Genomic DNA, 17466 nt, shown 5'->3' with positions numbered 1-17466 from the left:
GAAAGAGATCTCCCACAATTCACAAAGCTCTGGAAGCTTGGCTGGGGTTAGCATAAGGACGTCCTCAGAACCTTGGTGGTGCTCAGATCCTATGTCCTGCTGGAGAGAAAGTCCTGATCCAGCCTTCATAATATTTAAAACCAGTGCTGCATAGCCAGGACATGGAAGCAACTTACGTGTCCATCGACAGATGAATGGATAAAGAAGATGTGGCACATATATACAATGGAATATTACTCAGCCATTAAAAGAAATGAAATTGAGTTATTTGTAATGAGGTGGATGGACCTAGAGTCTGCCATACACAGTGAAGTAAGTCAGAAAGAGAAAAACAAATACCATATGCTAACACATATATATGGAATCTAAGAAAAGATGGTTCTGATGAACCTAGAGGCAGGACAGGAATAAAGACACAGACGTAGAGAATGGACTTGAGGATACAGGGAGGGGGAAGGGTAAGCTGGGACGAAGTGAGAGAGTAGCATTGACATATATACACTACCAAATGTAAAATAGATAGCTAGTGGGAAGCAGCTGCATAGCACAGGGAGATCAGCTCGGTGCTTTGTGACCATCTAGAGAGGTGGGATAGGGAGGGTGGGAGGGAGGTGCAAGAGGGAGGAGATATGGGGATATATGTATACATAGAGCTGATGCACTTTGTTATACAGCAAAAACTAACACAACATTGTAAAGCAATTATACTCCAATAAAGATGTTAAAAAGAAAAAAGTGCTGAATGGAATCTAACAGTATCTCTGGAAAAAGCCCTGACTTAACTAAAATACAGATTCAATTCACTCAGTTTCCAGTTTAGCAGTCTGCCAGAAGGGGTATAAACTTTTCTGAGGGGTAAATATTACCTATTTCAGTCTCCACTGTACTTTTATACAATTAAATTGTTAAAAATATGAGCTGTAAGAAGAAATGAGAAAATGGTGGTGTGGTGTATAGCCAAGAGAAAAATAGTCAATAGAAGCAGATCCAGAGATGGCCAGATGTTGGAATTATCAGACAGTCTTTAAAATAACTTTGATAAATATTTTAAAGAATCTGCTGGAAAAGGGGAACAACACATTTGAACTGATGAGATATACATATACACTACTTATCTATCCATCCCATGGAAGTGAAAACCAAGATGTCAGAAATCAGAAGAATTCAATGTATGGGCTTAAAAGCGGCTAGACACAGTAGAGGAAAGGATCAGGAATTTTGAAGTCAGAGCAATAGAAATTATTCCAACTGACACATAAAGAAGAAAACAGGGTGAAAAAAGTGGAATAGAGCATCCTAGATCTGCAGGATATCAATTGGGCTACCATATGTGCACTGGAGTACTAGAAGGAGAATAGAATGAGAATGGGTCAGAAGAAATATTTGAAGAGACAATGGTTGAGAATTTCCCAACACTGATGGAGGATATCAACCCACATATTCAAGAGCTAAAGAAACCCAAATTGGGTAAATTCAAAGAAGGGCACTTCTAGTCAAATATACCAAAATCCCCACCCCAGTGCAATAAGGCAAGAAAAAGAAAAATAAGACATAAGTATTGGAAAGGAAAAAGTAAATTTATTTTTATTCATAAACCAAACAATGGTGCACCTAGAAAATCCTATAGGAACTGCAGTAAACTACCAGATCTTGTAAGTTTACCAAGATCACAGGATATAAGAGCAGTATACAAAAATTAGTTGAATTTCTATATACTAAGGATAAACAAATTGGAAAATAAAAATAGACTGTTTCAAATGTTGAAAAATAACAAAATTGGAGGACTTACACTACCTAATTTCAAGATTTATTTTAAAGCTGCAGTAATAAAGACAGTGGAATTGGCAGAAGTATAGACAAATACATCACTGGTGCAATATATAGTGCCCAGCAATTGACTACTTATTTAAGGACAATTGATTTTTGACCAAGGTACCAAATCAGTTGAGTGGAGAAGGAATCTCTTCTTAAGAAGTGGGTTCTGGGCTTCCCTGGTGGCGCAGTGGTTGAGAGTCCGCCTGCCGATGCAGGGGATGCAGGTTCATGGCCTGGTCCAGGATGATCCCACATGGCGCAGAGTGGCTGGGCCCATGAGCCATGGCCACTGAGCCTGCGTGTCCGGAGCCTGTGCTCTGCAACGGGAGAGACCACAACAGTGAGAGGCCAGCATACCGCAAAAAAAAAAAAAGTGGATTCTGTTACAATTGAATATACATATGGGAAGAAAAATGAACCTCAATCCTAATAAAAAATTAATTTGATATATATTACAGACCTAAATGATAGAACCATAAAGTTTCTTGAAGGAAATATGAAGAATAGCTTCATGACTTTGAAGTAAGCAATGATTTCTTAGTGCTTCAAAAAGCACAAACTATGAAAGCAAAACAGTGGTTAACTTCATTGTTCTAAGCCAAATTGTGTTCCCTTTGAAATTCATATGCTGATGCTTTAACCGCCAGTACCTCAGAATGTGACTGTATTGGGAGATAGGACCTTTAAAGAGGTAACAAGTCAAAATCAGGCTGTTAGGGTGGGTTCTAATCCAATCTGACTGGTGTCCTTATAAGAAGAGAAATTTGGATACATGAAGAGATACCAAGAATGTGTGTGCACAGAGAAAAACCATGTGAGGACACAGCAAGAAGGCTGCCATCTGCAAGCGAAGCAGGGAGACCTCAGGAGAAACCAAACCTGCTGACACCTTGATCTTGGACTTCCAGACTCCAGAACTGTGAGAAAGTAAATTTCTGTTGTTTAAACCACTTAGTTTGTGGTATTTTGTTAACCCTAGCAAACTAATACATTCATTGAAATTAAAAATTTCTGCTTATTAAGGAAAACGCATATATAAAAATCACAGAATGGGAAAAATATTTGTAATACAAGTATACATCTGCCTTGTGATCCAGGAATTCTATTTCTAGGTATTTTCCTGAGAAAAATGAAAAATGTACGTCCATGAAAAGATCTGTAAAAGAATGTTCACAACAGCTCCAAATGGGAAATAACCTAAATGTTTGTGAAGAGAAGACTGGACATAATAAATTGTGATATATTCTTACAGTAGACTAATATTTAGAAATAAAAGAATGCACTACTGATACATATAACAGTATGGGTGAATCTTAAAAACATTGACTTGGATAAATGAAGTCTGATACAAAACAGAATATACTATATGACTCCATTTATGTGAAGTTGCAGAACAGGCAAATTCATCTCTGGGAGGAGAAATAAGAAAGTGGTGACCTCTGCAGGGAGGGATGGACCTTAACTGGAAAGGGGCACAAGATAATTTTGCAAAGGTGATGGACCTAGTCTGTATTTTATTTTGGATGGTGGCTACAGGGATATTTGCCAAACTCGTGGAGCTAAATACTTTAAGGTCTGCATTTTATGTATGCCTTTTATGTAAATTATACCTTAATTTAAAAATAAAAACAAGAGTATCTGATGGTCCCTTTTCAGTGAGGTTCTCTCTGCAGATTGGAGTGGGCATCCCTACGGCACCAGTCTTGGCAGGTGTCATGGGGGACAAGATGCCTCGGAACTGCTTGTTTGGTGACACTGTGAATACAGTCTGTAGGATGGAAAGTCACGGGCTTCCCAACAAAGTGCATCTTAGCCCCAGGGCCTGCAGGTAACCATTCACTTATTCATGCCTCTCTTTGTCCCTTTTTCTTCCAGAACGTACAGAGTGCCTAGTAGCCACCAGATGGGGGTAGTGGAGGAAGCCTGTGTTTTTCCTTCCATGCCACACTTACAGAGGACATTGTGGCAGACAATATTGTTGAGCCTCTACTATAAGATAGTTTTTGCTCTCAAGGAGCATATGGTGCAGTTCAGGGATTGGCAAATTATAGTCACAGGCCGTATCTCGGCTGTTGCTTGTTTTTGTAAATAAAGTTTTATTGAAACACAGCCAGGATCTTTATTTACATATTATCTACGGCTGCTTTCATGCTACAACAGCAGTTGTGTCTGTATGGGATTAAAGCAGAAGATAATCAAGTGAGATGGTTTTTACTTCTATTTAGGATGGAAGAGACCTTGGCGTGCTGGCAGGCTGAGGGGAGGTGGCAAGTGAAGAGGGAGCTGAAGATAAGGGAAGAGGTGATCCAGGGCGCCAAGTGTTGAGGAGGTAGGAAGGGAGCGTGGGTGGGATGCCCTTGAACAAGACATCCTCTCAGGTTGGGGGAAAGGATGGGTGTGGTCAATGGGATGAGAAGGTGCAGGGTCTCCGCTCTAAGGGTTGTAATTTTGTGGATGGATCACGTCACGAAGTAGGAGGCATGGTCACAGCGTGAGGGTGGGGAGGGCAGGGGCTAAATGCGGGAACGTGATGAGCATGGTGAAGGTCTGCAATCTCCACAAAACTGGCCAAGGATGAGGGAAGGTTGATGAGTGCTGAGCCCTGGCTGAGGCAGCTGGCCATGAATCGGAAACGTTGCTGGTCTGCACCGTTCTGTGGTTTGTCTCCAGCATCTCTCAGCGGCCAGTAAATACATAAGCAACTCCACGTTTCGTAGTCATCCCGCAGCCCTGTCCCTTTGCATGGTCCCCTCCCTGTACTCCTCTTCTCGCATCACCCTTCCCACTGCAGCTGACTCTCAAGTTGTAGACCTGCGATCTTTGGATATCAGGGGCATTTTTCTTTTCTCTGGGCAGAGCCCTGGAAAATCAAGGTTTTGAAATAATTGAGAGGGGTGAAATTGAAGTGAAAGGGAAAGGGAAAATGACCACATACTTTGTGATCCAGAACTTGAATGCTTCAGAGGATGAGATCATGGGGAGACCTCAAACTCGGCTTGATCCTGAGGGTAAGCAAAAAAGATAAGCCTTGTCATTTGTGCTGAATGTTGTTTTTTTCCTCACTAACAACTTCAGCTGCGTTTAGTGAGCTCCTTGGGTTTGAGGGCCAGCGTGGGTACCATCCCTGCCCATGCCCACGCTGCAACCTTCCATTTGGTAACAGCCCCTGAGGATCTGTGCGACCAGTTTGCCCTGAACACTCTTCTGTTGCATCCTGGATGGTAGGATGTCTCTTGAGTTGGCCTAATGGAACCAGCCTAAAGGGTCCCTCATGCGTTTGTTTTCAAGGTTCTTCCTTGTCCAAGGAAGGGGCTTTTCTCTCAGCCTCTGCTGCAGCAGGGGGAGGATTTCCCTCTGCTCTTCAGCCTCCAGGGAGGCTCCAGACAGGCTTTCTTCACACACTGGCAGCTTCCACCTTCCTCATTGTCTGTTGGCTTTGAAAACAGGGAAGAAAGACAAAATCTGTGACTCACCTGGCTCCAGTGACGGCAAGAGAGTGAGCTTAGGTTAAAACACCATTTGGCTGGAGTCCACCAAAGAGGCCTCCTTCAGCTGTATGGAGGAGCGCATCCCCCCACACGGTCAGGGTTTCTTAACAACCGCCCTAGTTAATGCTGGGAAATGCTGACCTCAAGGGGAGACTCAGTAGCCGAAGGCAAACCTTCCTGAACCTCTGAAGCAAACTGGTGAAGGAAATGGATTCATTCTGACAGGAGCTAATCTTTAGCTGCTCCTGGGGCCTGCAGGGGAAAATCTCTAAATCCAGAGGTTCCTCGTTTACGTAGCTAATTTAGGAAGGATGTCTCTTTGGGACAAATGAATTATATAGTTACTGTTTTTAAAAGTGGGGCTATACCAACGAAGAGATAGAAATTTGAAAGCTTTTTAAATGGTTTTGGTGGTGCTGTCATTCCGATAGCAGCTCACCTTAGCATGCCTGTGAGCTGTGACTGGTTTGGGCCACATTTTATTGCTGGAGACACTTGAGATAGAAAGACCTAAGTTAAAAAGTAGAAATAGCTTTGGCTAATAAGAACCAGGAGCCACCCTCATTAGAGTTTCTGAATTTCTAGGCTCTGGGCGCTTCACCCACTGACATCGCCGGTCCTTCTCACCAGCTGGTCCTCCCCACAGGACAGAGGGCTGTACAGGGTTAACAAACTAGGTGTTCCTAGCTCAAACCCGAGACCACTTCCTCCCAGAGCCCCCCCTGCGGGTGGCTCTCAAGCTGGAAATCTGAGAAACAGGATTCTAGAACAGGGTCTGTGTCAGTAGGATCTAACCCGCTTTCAGTTCTGAGCTGGAAACAAAACAGAAATGAGTAAGGATGTCTTGGTTGAAAATCTCAAGATGGACCCTGAGAAAGAGGACAGGAGAGGATGTGAAAAGGGCAGAGGGGACAGCCCCTCCCGGACCCCAGTGTCTGGTGCAAAATGGGAAAAGGCACCAAGGTAGGTAGGGGGTAGGTAGCCCCCGGTTATGGCTTATAATAGAGGAAAGTCACCCCTTTCTCTGGGCGGATGTCAGCCCCCATCTCTATTTATTTATTTTTCATGCTTGTCTATACTTCCCTCACCTTTTCCCTATCAGCCTAGGATTTCCCACGTTGAGTCTTGGCTGTCAAGCTCTGGGGAAGGGGGTCTCTGCCCCTCCCCTCCCCACATCCGCACCGGGGTGCAGCTCTAGCAGGAACAGGAAGGCAGGGATCCCTCAGGGGAGACCCCGTGCTGACACTGCTACCTCAGTGTCCAAGGCGTCCGAGAATGTGACCCGTGAGCCTCCAGGGGCCACGGGACATTTCCCCCACGCGGCTGGATCAGCCTCTCAGAGCCCGGGATGGAGGAGGGGAAACAGAAAGACTGCCGCGCGCGGGGTGCTCTTCCCAAGCTGCGTCCTCCCTCAGGTCATCCCTGGGGGACGCCCACGGGCTCTGGGTGCCTCGCGGAGGCCTGAAAGGCCGAGCGGTTGAACTGGAGGGGAGCCGGGCGTGCCCTGGGGGCGGGGCCTGGGCAGTGCTCTTCCGGGTCTTCCGTGCGTGACCTGCGTGAGGAGCGCCCCGGGGCTGCTGCCTTCCGCGGCAGTTAGGAAGGCCGCGCTTGGGCGCCTCCTCGGAGGCCTCCGCCTCGTGCTTTTCTTGCGGAAGCGAGTGCTGAGGGACGTCGAGACAGAGGAACTCTGGCCGTCATGAGGTCCGCAGACAGCCGGCAGCTGCTCCCCAAGAGTGAACCAGCCCGCGGTGAGTAGCCCAGATGGTTAGAGAGCCTCCCAGCGCTGCCGCGGCCTCAGAGGACCGGCTCCTGGGGAGGGAAAAGGGCCGGAGTGGGGCAGCTCAGGTGGAGTTTGGGGCCCCGGGGCAGGCTGCTTCTGTGTTTTGAGAAAGCTTTTTAAAAAATGGTCCCTCAACCCGCCCAGCTCCCCACCGCAAGTGTCCCTCATTATGGGAGTCCCTCATTATGAAAGTGGGAGTCCCTCATTATGAAAAGGGCCCTCTCTGCCCCCTCCAGAAGAACCTGTGATCCTCAGAAAAACTTATTAGCCGCCGTGAACCCACAAAATGAAGATTCTCTGCATGCGGTGCCCTCGGCGCGCTGCCTGTGAGGGAGGGGTGCTGGAGACCTCCCGGTACCGCGTGGTGCTCCCCTAGACACCTCAGAGCATGGAGCCCACCACAAAGCCCGGCGCAGGGACCCTCTTTTCCTCGTTGTCCCTGAAGGCGGTGGAAATGAGGGTTTCTCTCAATTCATGCTTACCCTCGACTGCCCTCAGGAGTCCTTCTCAGGACTGACCCAGTGGGGTCCCAGCGGGGTGCTGGAGGACCAGGGACGGGCTTGCAGAACGAACCACTGTAGCAGCAGGCCCGCCCCCCTCTCCTTTCTGGCTTCGTGCTGCCACTGCCTCCTTCTCCCTTTCTGGAAACCCCATTTAGGGTTCGGTGATCCCGGTGGAGTTAAGCTTTTGAGGCAAAGCAGCAGTGTGTGTCTGTTACAGAGGATCGCGTCCCAGGGATCTTTCAAGAACCATCCCTGGTCACTGAGACAATTTCATAAGACAAATGAGACAATCCACGTAAAGAGTTAGAACAGCTTAATAATCCTTGCAAAGAATTAGCTATCTTTTTTTAATAGACGTCTCTTAGGTTGAGTGTCGCTTGAGCCCTTGGCGTTGGGCACCGCCCCAGTGCCTGTACACTTCCCTCTAGTTTGATCCCAGAACATGAGGTTGAGGGAATGACCAGCACCCTTCTGTTCAATTCCGGTGAAAGGAGACAGAGCAAAACTTCCCTTGCTCTGATCTGGGGGCAGGTAGAATCTTGGATTCTGGAGCATGAGAAGCTCAAAGCAGACTTCTTGCCATCACCCAGAGGCGTTTTCCTCCCCGCCCCGCTCCCTACCTGCTTACAGTTAACATGTTTCTGACAGTGTTCACGCCCTGAACAGCTGTCCAATGCTATTACAGTTTGGAATGTAACGTTCATAGATTCATTCATTCAGTAATGTTTCTTGATGCTCCAGGAATGCAGAGAGTGGAGGCCAGGCATTATGTGGGATCTGTGATGTTCCTTGGACTAAACACATGAGGCCCCTGCCTTCACACAGCTTGGGTTTTAGTAGAGGGAGACAGCCAAAATGTAACAAAATAAATGAGATCACTTCAGGTAGTGATAAGCATTAAGAAGAAAATAAAACTGAGTAATGGAAAAGAGGGCCAAGAAGGGTTCTTGGAGGGGGCAGCATTCTTGGAGGGCAAGAGCCACTCGGCTCTCCAGCTGCGGGCTTCCGGGCAGCACCCTGCTCTAAGGCAGACACAAGCTTGGCAAGTTCACAGGATAGTAAGAGGGCCAGTGTGTCTAGAGAGGGATGGGAGGGGAAGGGAGCTGGAGGGGACGAAGTCAGGGAGGTGGGCAGAGCCGTGGAAAGCCTGGCCTTGCGCTTCCCTATCTACACATAAGAAGTGTGAGCATGAAGTATGGGACAAGCTAGGAGCTGCTGGGTCTCCATGGGGACACCCAAGGGGAGAAGACCTCTGCCATTGGTATTCCTCAATGGCTGCTCCATAAACAGCTCAGAGGGGGAGCCCTAAGAACGCCTGCTCTAGGAAGGCGAAGAGATTCGTTTTTCAAACTTCTGCTGCGTAAGGGGGTGCCTCCATGGGAGAAACCAACAGGGCAGGGCAGGGCTGGCCTCTTGCGAAGAGGTGAGAGACAAATTTCTCCCCTGGGACCCTGATGCAGTACCTCGTTTAACTGCTGCTTCCCTGGACAAAAACTAAACCCAACAGCAAGAGAAGGGGAACCTGAGGCCACCTCAGTTTGGCGGGTGGGGGGAACTGATGCTGGTTGTCCTGGGCATTTTACCCACATGATCGTATTTGATGCAAGTCCTGTGCTACACCAGTCTCATGCCTAGTCCCATAAGAGAGGCAGGAAACTTGAAGTTCAGAAAGGTGGTATAATTTGTACACGGTCGCACAACCAGCAAGTGGAGGAAGCAAGACGCTCCTCAGGCTGTCTGTCTGCGGCAGCCCACATCCATGGGAGCCCTCCTTCAGGAAGAGACCAGGTCGATTTCAGAGTTCCCCCAGGCATAGGCAGCTGCACTTGGACTTCTTGGCTTCAGGATGGCCCAGCCATGTTTGCGTCAGATCCTCTGAGCCCCACCTGAACAGGTTTCTGATTGTTGGGTGTGATTAGCGGAGTTGTGAACAAGGAATAGCTCACACGCTGGGGGTGAATGGGAAACCGTGTCTCGTGAGCTGGAGGCCTGGGGAAATGAGGACAAAGCCAGCTGGGCCGTGGGCCTCAGGCGAGCCACCCAGACCCAGACCCACTGAATCAGGAAGTGCTTTTAACGGCTTCTGCAGGTGCTCTGAGTTCCAGTTCGCCAGGCTTCTTCTTATCACTGATTCTGCCTTGAGGGATTCGTGTCACCTGCCCCCAGGGCCGGCCTTTTCCTTTTCATCCTGGTTGAGGTCCCAGTTCTCCTGGGTTTCTAGCTACATCTGATAACGTCCTGCTTAGCTCTGAGGTAGGTGAGGGCTGCCCCAACTCTCACCTCCAGTCCTGGGCCCCTCTGTGGGCGTCATCCTGGGAAAGGGTTCCCATCAGGCACCACCAGTCTGGCAGGACTCCCTCCAAAGGTCAGGCTGTTGGGTCTCGATACGTCAGAGACCAGCCTGTTTCCCAACGTCAGGACGCCAGCCGAGGCTCTCCTCACCGATCAACCTCACCAGGCTGTCACCTGCTGGCCAGGCCTGCGACTGCTCCGCAGGGGCACGCATTTCCCTCTGACTGGGCTCCAGCGCCGTGCCTCCCTCTCCCTGGGAGAACCCTGGCTCCTGAAGACTCCCCCGGGGCCTGGGCAGTCCGTGGAGCTGCAGGGGCAAGGCGCGACCCACAGAGCCCTCTATGAGGGCAGCTGAGACGGACCGCCCTCCTCAGCCCTCTCTGCCGGGGTCGCCCGGAAGCCCAGCCAGCGCCCGCGGGGCGGCAGGAACCTCTCCAGCCGGACCCAGGCCTGCAGGCTCCACCCAGGACCTCATTTGCACTTCAATAACACGCTTTTCTTTCACTCCGCTCTGTATCTGGGTGTTAGATGTGTCAGTGGAGAGACTCCCCAGCGCAATTAAACGGGAGTATTGAGCCGGAGAGAAATCATGTGTTTGACTCGGATATTTAAGCAACCACCTTTCAGTATTGACTAAAAAATTGGCCTTCCAGCTGTCCCTGCTGGCAGGCTCTTCTGGCATCTCTTCAGACCCCTGTTAATGTGTTTTTCAAATTTCAACTTGCTTCAACTTGTCTCCAAGCTGATTCCCCCAACGATTATCATAATGGGTTCCAGGCTGACCCGCATACGGCGCTTAGGCAGGCAGCCCGGGCTCCTCCCTGGAGGCGACTCCTCCCCATAAATCACAGGCCGTGGGTGTCCACTTGCTGGGTTCACGGCAGGTTAAGTCAGCTCGGAGGACTTCTTACAACAATTCCTAATCGTTCTGGAGAACTTGAGTGCTGAGGGTCTCTCTCCTGACTGAGTTTAAGCAGCGTGCCTGCTGGGGAACTTGCCGATTCCCTTCATATTTTACTCACTCTTCCCAACAGGAAGAACTTTCCCACCCCCATGGGTAATTCTTGGATGGGTTTGTGGTCACTTAATTGCCAGGGTCCTTGCCCCTGGCTTTACAGAGTCTTGATGATACAAGTGCCTTTCCCAGACGTGTCCAACGAGCTGAGATCCAGCTGGTTTGGAGCCCGGCTGCAGAACCTGGGCCCTCGTTCTCGGCTCCAAAGCTTTTCAACAGCTTTTCTGAGGCCTTCATAAGCATGGCTGTCAAACTTTCCCAGTCTCTTCTACTTGGGGCTGATGAATGGCATAGCCATTTTTAACCTCAGGCTTTCTAGAAGTTAACCTGTTAACCTAGCAACGTTCCATAGGAGGAAGATCCTGGGAGGTGTAAATGAACTCTTTACAAATCAGCAGGTAAATACTGGAGGAACATGCGACTTCTGGGTCAAGTCACTGGTTGTCAGCTTTGGTATCATTGGCCGGGATGTGGCATCAGAGCTGTGGGTGGGAGGCAGCCGTGGGTGGGAGGGCATCAGAATCACCCGTGGTTGACAGTACAGGTGGCGGGGCCTGTGCAGAGAGTGACTCAGCAGGTCCAGAAAAGGGTTTGTTCCGCTCTGGTTGGTCAGCCACCTCCACGGGGCAGTCGGATGAGCTGCTGGGCTCAGGAACTGTTGTCATAGTGGAAGGAGCATTGGCCCTTCATCGGAATTCCTGGGCCTGGATCCAGGTCCTGATATCCAGTCACCAGCTGTGTCACTTGGGGCGAGCCTCAGCCTCTTCGCTTCATTTTTCTCATCCTGAAGGCACAGGTGATAGAGTGCCTGCTTTACGAGGGAGGTGGCTTTGAGGAACATATGAGATACTGTGTATCATCCGAAAGCTGTAAAGTGCTGAAGACAGGTCAGGTGTGCCGACTGCTTAATCACTTAGGGACCCTATTGTTGAGAATTCATTCACTTAACAAATATGTGAGTCTTGGCACAAAACTCTAAGTGGTACTACAGGGGTTAAAAATATAATACTGGGCTTCCCTGGTGGCGCAGTGGTTGAGAGTCCGCCTGCCGATGCAGGGGACACGGGTTCGTGCCCCGTTCCGGGAAGATCCCACATGCCGCGGAGTGGCTGGGTTCGTGAGCCATGGCCGCTGAGCCTGCGCGTCCAGAGCCTGTGCTCCGCAATGGGGGAGGCCACAACAGTGAGAGGCCCGCGTACCGCCAAAAAAAAAAATATATATATATAATACTGCACACAGGGAGCTTTAGATCAGCAGGCAGAAGGAGAGCCACAGGCAAGGTGAGCGCAGGGTGTTACAGGGCTGACAGCGAGCACAGGTGAGGCTGGAGACACACCGAGGACTTGAAAGACTCTTAGAGGACGTGCAGGTGACGGCAGGAATGGGCATGGCAAGGATGTGGCCTCTGCTCTGGTCCCTGGAGAATGCAGGGGCTTCTGGAAGCTGGAGATGTAGTTCCTCCAGGGCATGGCCTCTTTTGCCCATGGACAGAAATAGGAAGCAAGGGGGTGGGTGATCCTAGAATGGCAACCCCTCCCCCAAGTGTGGAGACTCCATTGAACCCTTTTCATCACTAGGATAAAATTCTCTCACTGATGGTGTCGCCCTCCACAAATATTTCTAGCATCCATGGCTCCTTTCTCTGTTCACACCCATGAACACTATGGTGTGGTCAGCCTGCCCTCCCCCCAGAGCGGGTCGATTTATTGGAAAATTAACCCCGATGGAACCAAGCAGGAGGAGATAAGGTGCTCCTCACATGTGGAGACCCTGCAGAGTAAAGGCTGGAGCAGGGCAGGGTGGGAGTTACGGGTGGGGTGGGACGGAAAGGCCAGCAACCGTCCCTGTGCTGGGAAGGACCGGGACAGGGTACTGGGGAGACCCGACAGAGTCTGACTTCAGGCTCCAGCCAAGCCCCCTCCCCAGTGGGGGAGAATCAGTACTGAAACCAAGTTGTGATTTCCCATATCTGATTCTATCTAGGAGGTTAGAAACAGATGCAGAAATGCAGACAAGGAGTTATTTTAATTGCAAAAGTAAGAATCCCTTCTGTAACCCCAAATCCTATCATATCCTTTATGACCACAGAGTCCTGCCTGTAACGTCTAGGCGATGACCCAAATCCCATGTATATTCCCCAAGACAACAGCGTTCTCCCAGACTCCACCTTGCTATCACTTCTGCACCGCTCCCCCCCCTCCCCCCGGCCAAGTTCACATTTGACAACATAGCATGTGTGATGGCTGTTTTGCAAACAGCGGAAGATTTATTCTGCTACCACTCTTTTCATTTAATCCATTCTTAATCTACATTGAAATGGGTTTCTGTGCTGCTTTTAATTATTTATTGGGCTGTGTTAGTTTGCTCAACTAAGGATTGTTTATTCATTTACGTTATAGAAGGAATTATTATTTTTTATAACCAGAAAGTGCAGATAAACCGAAAGAAGAAAACAAAAGCACCTGTTAATTCCATCACCCAGAGAGACTGTTGTTAAAATTTTGGTGCCCATCCTCCCAGACTTGTGTGTGAGGGTATGTGTGTACATGTGTACTTTTTGTTACAGAATTGGGATTATCACATATACTGTTTGGTAAATTAGCAGGTGATAAATTTCTTTCCTTTAAACATTTAAAACATTTCAAAACACATTTCAAGTTTTATAAAAAAAAATAATGTGCTTGAAATGGTACACTTATTTCCCATGGTGCTACACACCAAAAGCCACATTTACTTTGTATCAAATGAAACCCCAATTATCTTGTACTTCTGCACATTTGCATCCATTTCTGATGACCCTGATATTCTGAAGTTGCCTCTGAATTTTCCAAGAAGGACTAACCGAGTTCAATTTAGCTTTGGTATTTAGATTATTCCTGGTGTCTAGATATTAGTAATCCATGGAAGATGTACATTGTAATTCTCAATTAGTCAGAAAACGTAATTAGCCAGAATGCTGCATTTCCTAACCCTGCCCGATAATGAGCATTAAACTGTAGCAAAATGATGCTCCTAATAGGCAGTCCTCAGGGGCTATGAGCAGTGGTCTCATGGGAGCAAAAGATGAATGAGAATTTATCTCAAGTAAACAAGGAAGTTCTTCCACCATCTGGATTGTGGAATTGCACTGGGGTAAAATGTCAAATATATATGTGTAGAAATTCCAAGAGAGTCTTGCAATTCCATGTTGACCAAGTCTCATTTGAATTGTCAGGCAGCATGAACTCAAAATTTGACCTGTCCAGCTTTCAGTAGGCCATCTCAGTTCTTTCCCCAACACAATCCCAGCTGGTCGTCTTTCTCTCACTGTTAATCAGGGGATTTTTTCTCAAGGAGAGAAAGGGGAGAGTTTCATAGGAGTGAAATGGGAGTAGATATGGAGGAGGACCACAGTTAAGACACAAGTGAGAAAATGAGACACGGCCAGGTTAGAAGAGAGAAAATTGTGCTGTGGATGCAAGAGAACGGAATCAGCGGTGAAAAGCTAAGTTGAAAATTTTTTGGGAAGAGAAATTGGAAGAAAAACATGAAGAGGTGTTGCATAAAGGGGAGACTGAGAGATTTGTGAAATATTATTTCCTAGTGTTGAGTTTACGTCCAAAATTTTTTGTGAGAGGTTAAACCAGAAAATAGATTATTCATCCTGGTTACAAAGAAATCTTGGTGCCGTCTGGAAGCAGGAGCACATCAGAAACAGAGCCTGACTGTCGATAGGTAAAGAGACAGTTTTCTTTGCTATATTCCCTCTTTTTATTTTTATTTTTTTTTAAAGCAACTCCAACTCCTTCTTGTTCAGTTTTTTATTTTTGTTAGGGTAACCCCTACTTGGGGTACAAAGACAAACCAAATAAGTTCTGTGATCACAGTACTACTTTGTGGAGATTTTCTCTCATAGGTTCTTATAACATTTCTGTGAGTTGAGTAGGAGACGGATGTATGGTCTAGTATCCTGTTACATCTGGAGGAGCTGAGGCACAGGGAGACACTAGATGGGGAGGCTGAACCCTTTTCTGATGCTGATGGGCAAACTGGAGGCAGTACTACTTTTTCTCAGTAGAAAAAAACCCTACATTCCCATCTGTAATCAGTTCCTTTTTCCTTTGTTTGCGATGGTGCCAAAACAAAACTGAACTCAGACTTTTCAAACATACTGTCCTTATCATTTATCCTGAATGTTTCCATTTTTGAAAAATTCAATTCCTTTTTAAATTATAATAGGGCTTACATCTCAAAGAAAAACAATACTGCAATGAACTCTGTAATTCAAAGTGAAAGGGATAAAGGGTATTTGGAAAAAGACTAGTAGTGAATTAGCAAAAAAACAAAACCAAAATCCCACCCCATATGGGAATAATCTATTTCCAAAGAGCATAAAATACTGCTGAGCAGGAGTCAGTCTTTTGCATGTGTTTGGAGTGGGGTGGGATGTGCCACGATGCGCAAATGAACCTGTAGTTAATGACAACTCCACTTTGCCAGCTCCCGTCGAAACCCATACCTTATACAAATGCCGCATCTGAGGGCTTTATGAACCTTGTCAGTTTAGCCCCAACTTCTGCAAGAGCAAAATACTCCATATGAATCATCACCCAGAGTTGCCCCAGTGACATGGTTCTAGATCCGCCAAATTCTCACCTCATCCTGGGCCTGAGCCTGGGAGAGACTGGGGAAAGGTCCAGTAGCCCACGTTTTTCCACATGTGTCATCAATTATGTTCATTAATGACCAGTCCGTTAGCAAATTGAACTTGCCTCCATCTGATTGTTTTGTGCTAAAAATTACCCATTGCTTTTAGGATCTTAAAACAGAGGTAATCACTGATCCAGGTTCAGGAGGAAGGGAGGTGCTAACAGCCCCTAATGGCAAAGGAAGTCATTCATTCGTTTGGGGGCAGAAGGCTGGAGACGAAGCCCCGCCTGCATTTCCTAATTTTTAGAACTCCGGAGCTTCAAATCAAATATGGGAGCCTCTCTGAACTTGAGCGTCTCTGGAACAATGATTAGTGTAAAAAAAAAAAAGAGAGAGAGAAATGGGAATATAGATTACTTTAAAATCTTCGATGCTGACCTCTCCAAATGAAAGTGCAGGGTGAGCAGGAGATGTGTCTCTACCCAGCCTCCTTGTTTCCATTCCTTCCGAGTCCCGCTACCTCCCTCCTCGTTGTGGCTCACAGACCCAGGTTCTTTTTCGGTGCCTTCCCCATGGGCTTCTTCCCATACTTAGAAATAAGAATTGGCATCTTTGAGTTTGTGCTGTGTGTGGGGCATTGTGTACTCACTTTGTAGACGGCATCTAATTTAATTATCACAGCAACCCTGGGAGGAGGGTATAATCGTTATTTCCCCACTTTTCAGATGAGGACAAACGAGGCCCAGAGAGGTTAGTGATGAACCATGGCAGCACTGGGTCTGAACCCTGTGTGTATGGATGCTCAGACCTCGTAGACAGTCACAGGGCAGCAGGTATGGAGGCTGAATGCTGTTATGTGAGTTAGGCATGAGTAAAAATAAGTGACCAACAAGATGACACAGCCTCAGACAAAAGATGTAACAAGGCAGATAGGTCTGAATGGACCTTTGTGGCCTCAGCTGTGAAGATGTTCTCTTGCTCAGGAGGTAGCAAAGTAAGCCCATGGTGTCCACTCTGTTCCCTGGGGCTGGGCTCAGACAGAACCCCTGACCCGGGACCAGTCTGAGGCCTGACTGTTCGGCTCACCCCTCTGTCTTGTTTCAGCTTCTGACCAGTTGGCACCCGGAGGCAGTCCAGTGGAGGGACAGGAATCCGTGGAGGCAGCTGACGGACAGTGGTCTTCAGCTCAAAGGTACATCGCTTTCCTAATGACATGCTGCTGTCTGGTTTCTGTGCTTTGTTGTGACAGGGAAACACGAACCCCTCGGGTTAATTTTTCCCCTGCTCAGTTTAATGGCAGCAAAGAAAAGTAACTTCATTTCTCAGCTCAAGACTTCTTAAGCTGCATCTCTTCCTCATTGTCCCTTTGAGAATAAAGGTCTAGAAATGAAACACAATCCTGACAAGTTTGGAAAATGTGCTTTCACAGTCTCAGTTCAAAGCCAACCCCGATACTTGGAGATGTTGGGTCTTGTTTGTTCTCGTGGATGAGAAGTTGGGCTGTAGGGCCTCCTTCTGTTTTCTTCTGACAGGAGTGAACGGCTCTCCTGCTCTCATCACTGTGGTTCGACTGAGTCTTTGCCTTGGAGCAGAAGCCCCAGTGGCTGACTTCGGAGGACACCCTGACCTCAGAGCTGGCCATGGGCAATGTCTTATTCTAAATGATGATGGGAGAGAGGAGGAAGAAAGAGCCCCAGACCCCGCAGTTTATAAATTGCCCCAGAGCACAGCCGGGATGTGAAAGGCACTCAGCCAGGGATTGTGAAAGGAAATCATTTTCATTCCCAGCCCTGGGAATTATGTGAAGCGATAGAACAAAAGCCGCATTCCCCAGAGATTTTCTGAAAGTAAAATGGAGGAGAAAATGTGAAAATCGCCGGAAGGGCAGAGTTAGGAAAGATTGGGAAATTAGGCAGAGTGCCGCCAGCCACCAGGTCCCTTGGC

At 47.8% G+C, this 17466-nt stretch overlaps 1 protein-coding gene across 1 annotated transcript in view; it reads left to right on the top strand.

Annotated features, from left to right (window-relative positions):
- LOC101284510 (guanylate cyclase soluble subunit beta-2-like) overlaps nucleotides 1-17263 on the top strand; it is a 35789-nt gene extending 18526 nt beyond the window's left edge. The window contains 5 exon segments of the mRNA XM_012534728.1: nucleotides 3489-3643; nucleotides 4672-4845; nucleotides 4979-5036; nucleotides 16627-16714; nucleotides 17055-17263. Coding sequence (XP_012390182.1) covers nucleotides 3489-3643; nucleotides 4672-4845; nucleotides 4979-5036; nucleotides 16627-16714; nucleotides 17055-17263 — 684 coding nt within the window.
- The last annotated feature ends 203 nt before the right edge of the window (nucleotides 17264-17466 follow it).

Source organism: Orcinus orca, chromosome 18 (assembly GCF_937001465.1).
Source record: "Orcinus orca chromosome 18, mOrcOrc1.1, whole genome shotgun sequence".
Taxonomy (NCBI): Eukaryota; Metazoa; Chordata; class Mammalia; order Artiodactyla; family Delphinidae; genus Orcinus; species Orcinus orca.
This window is presented reverse-complemented; position numbering and strand designations above follow the sequence as displayed.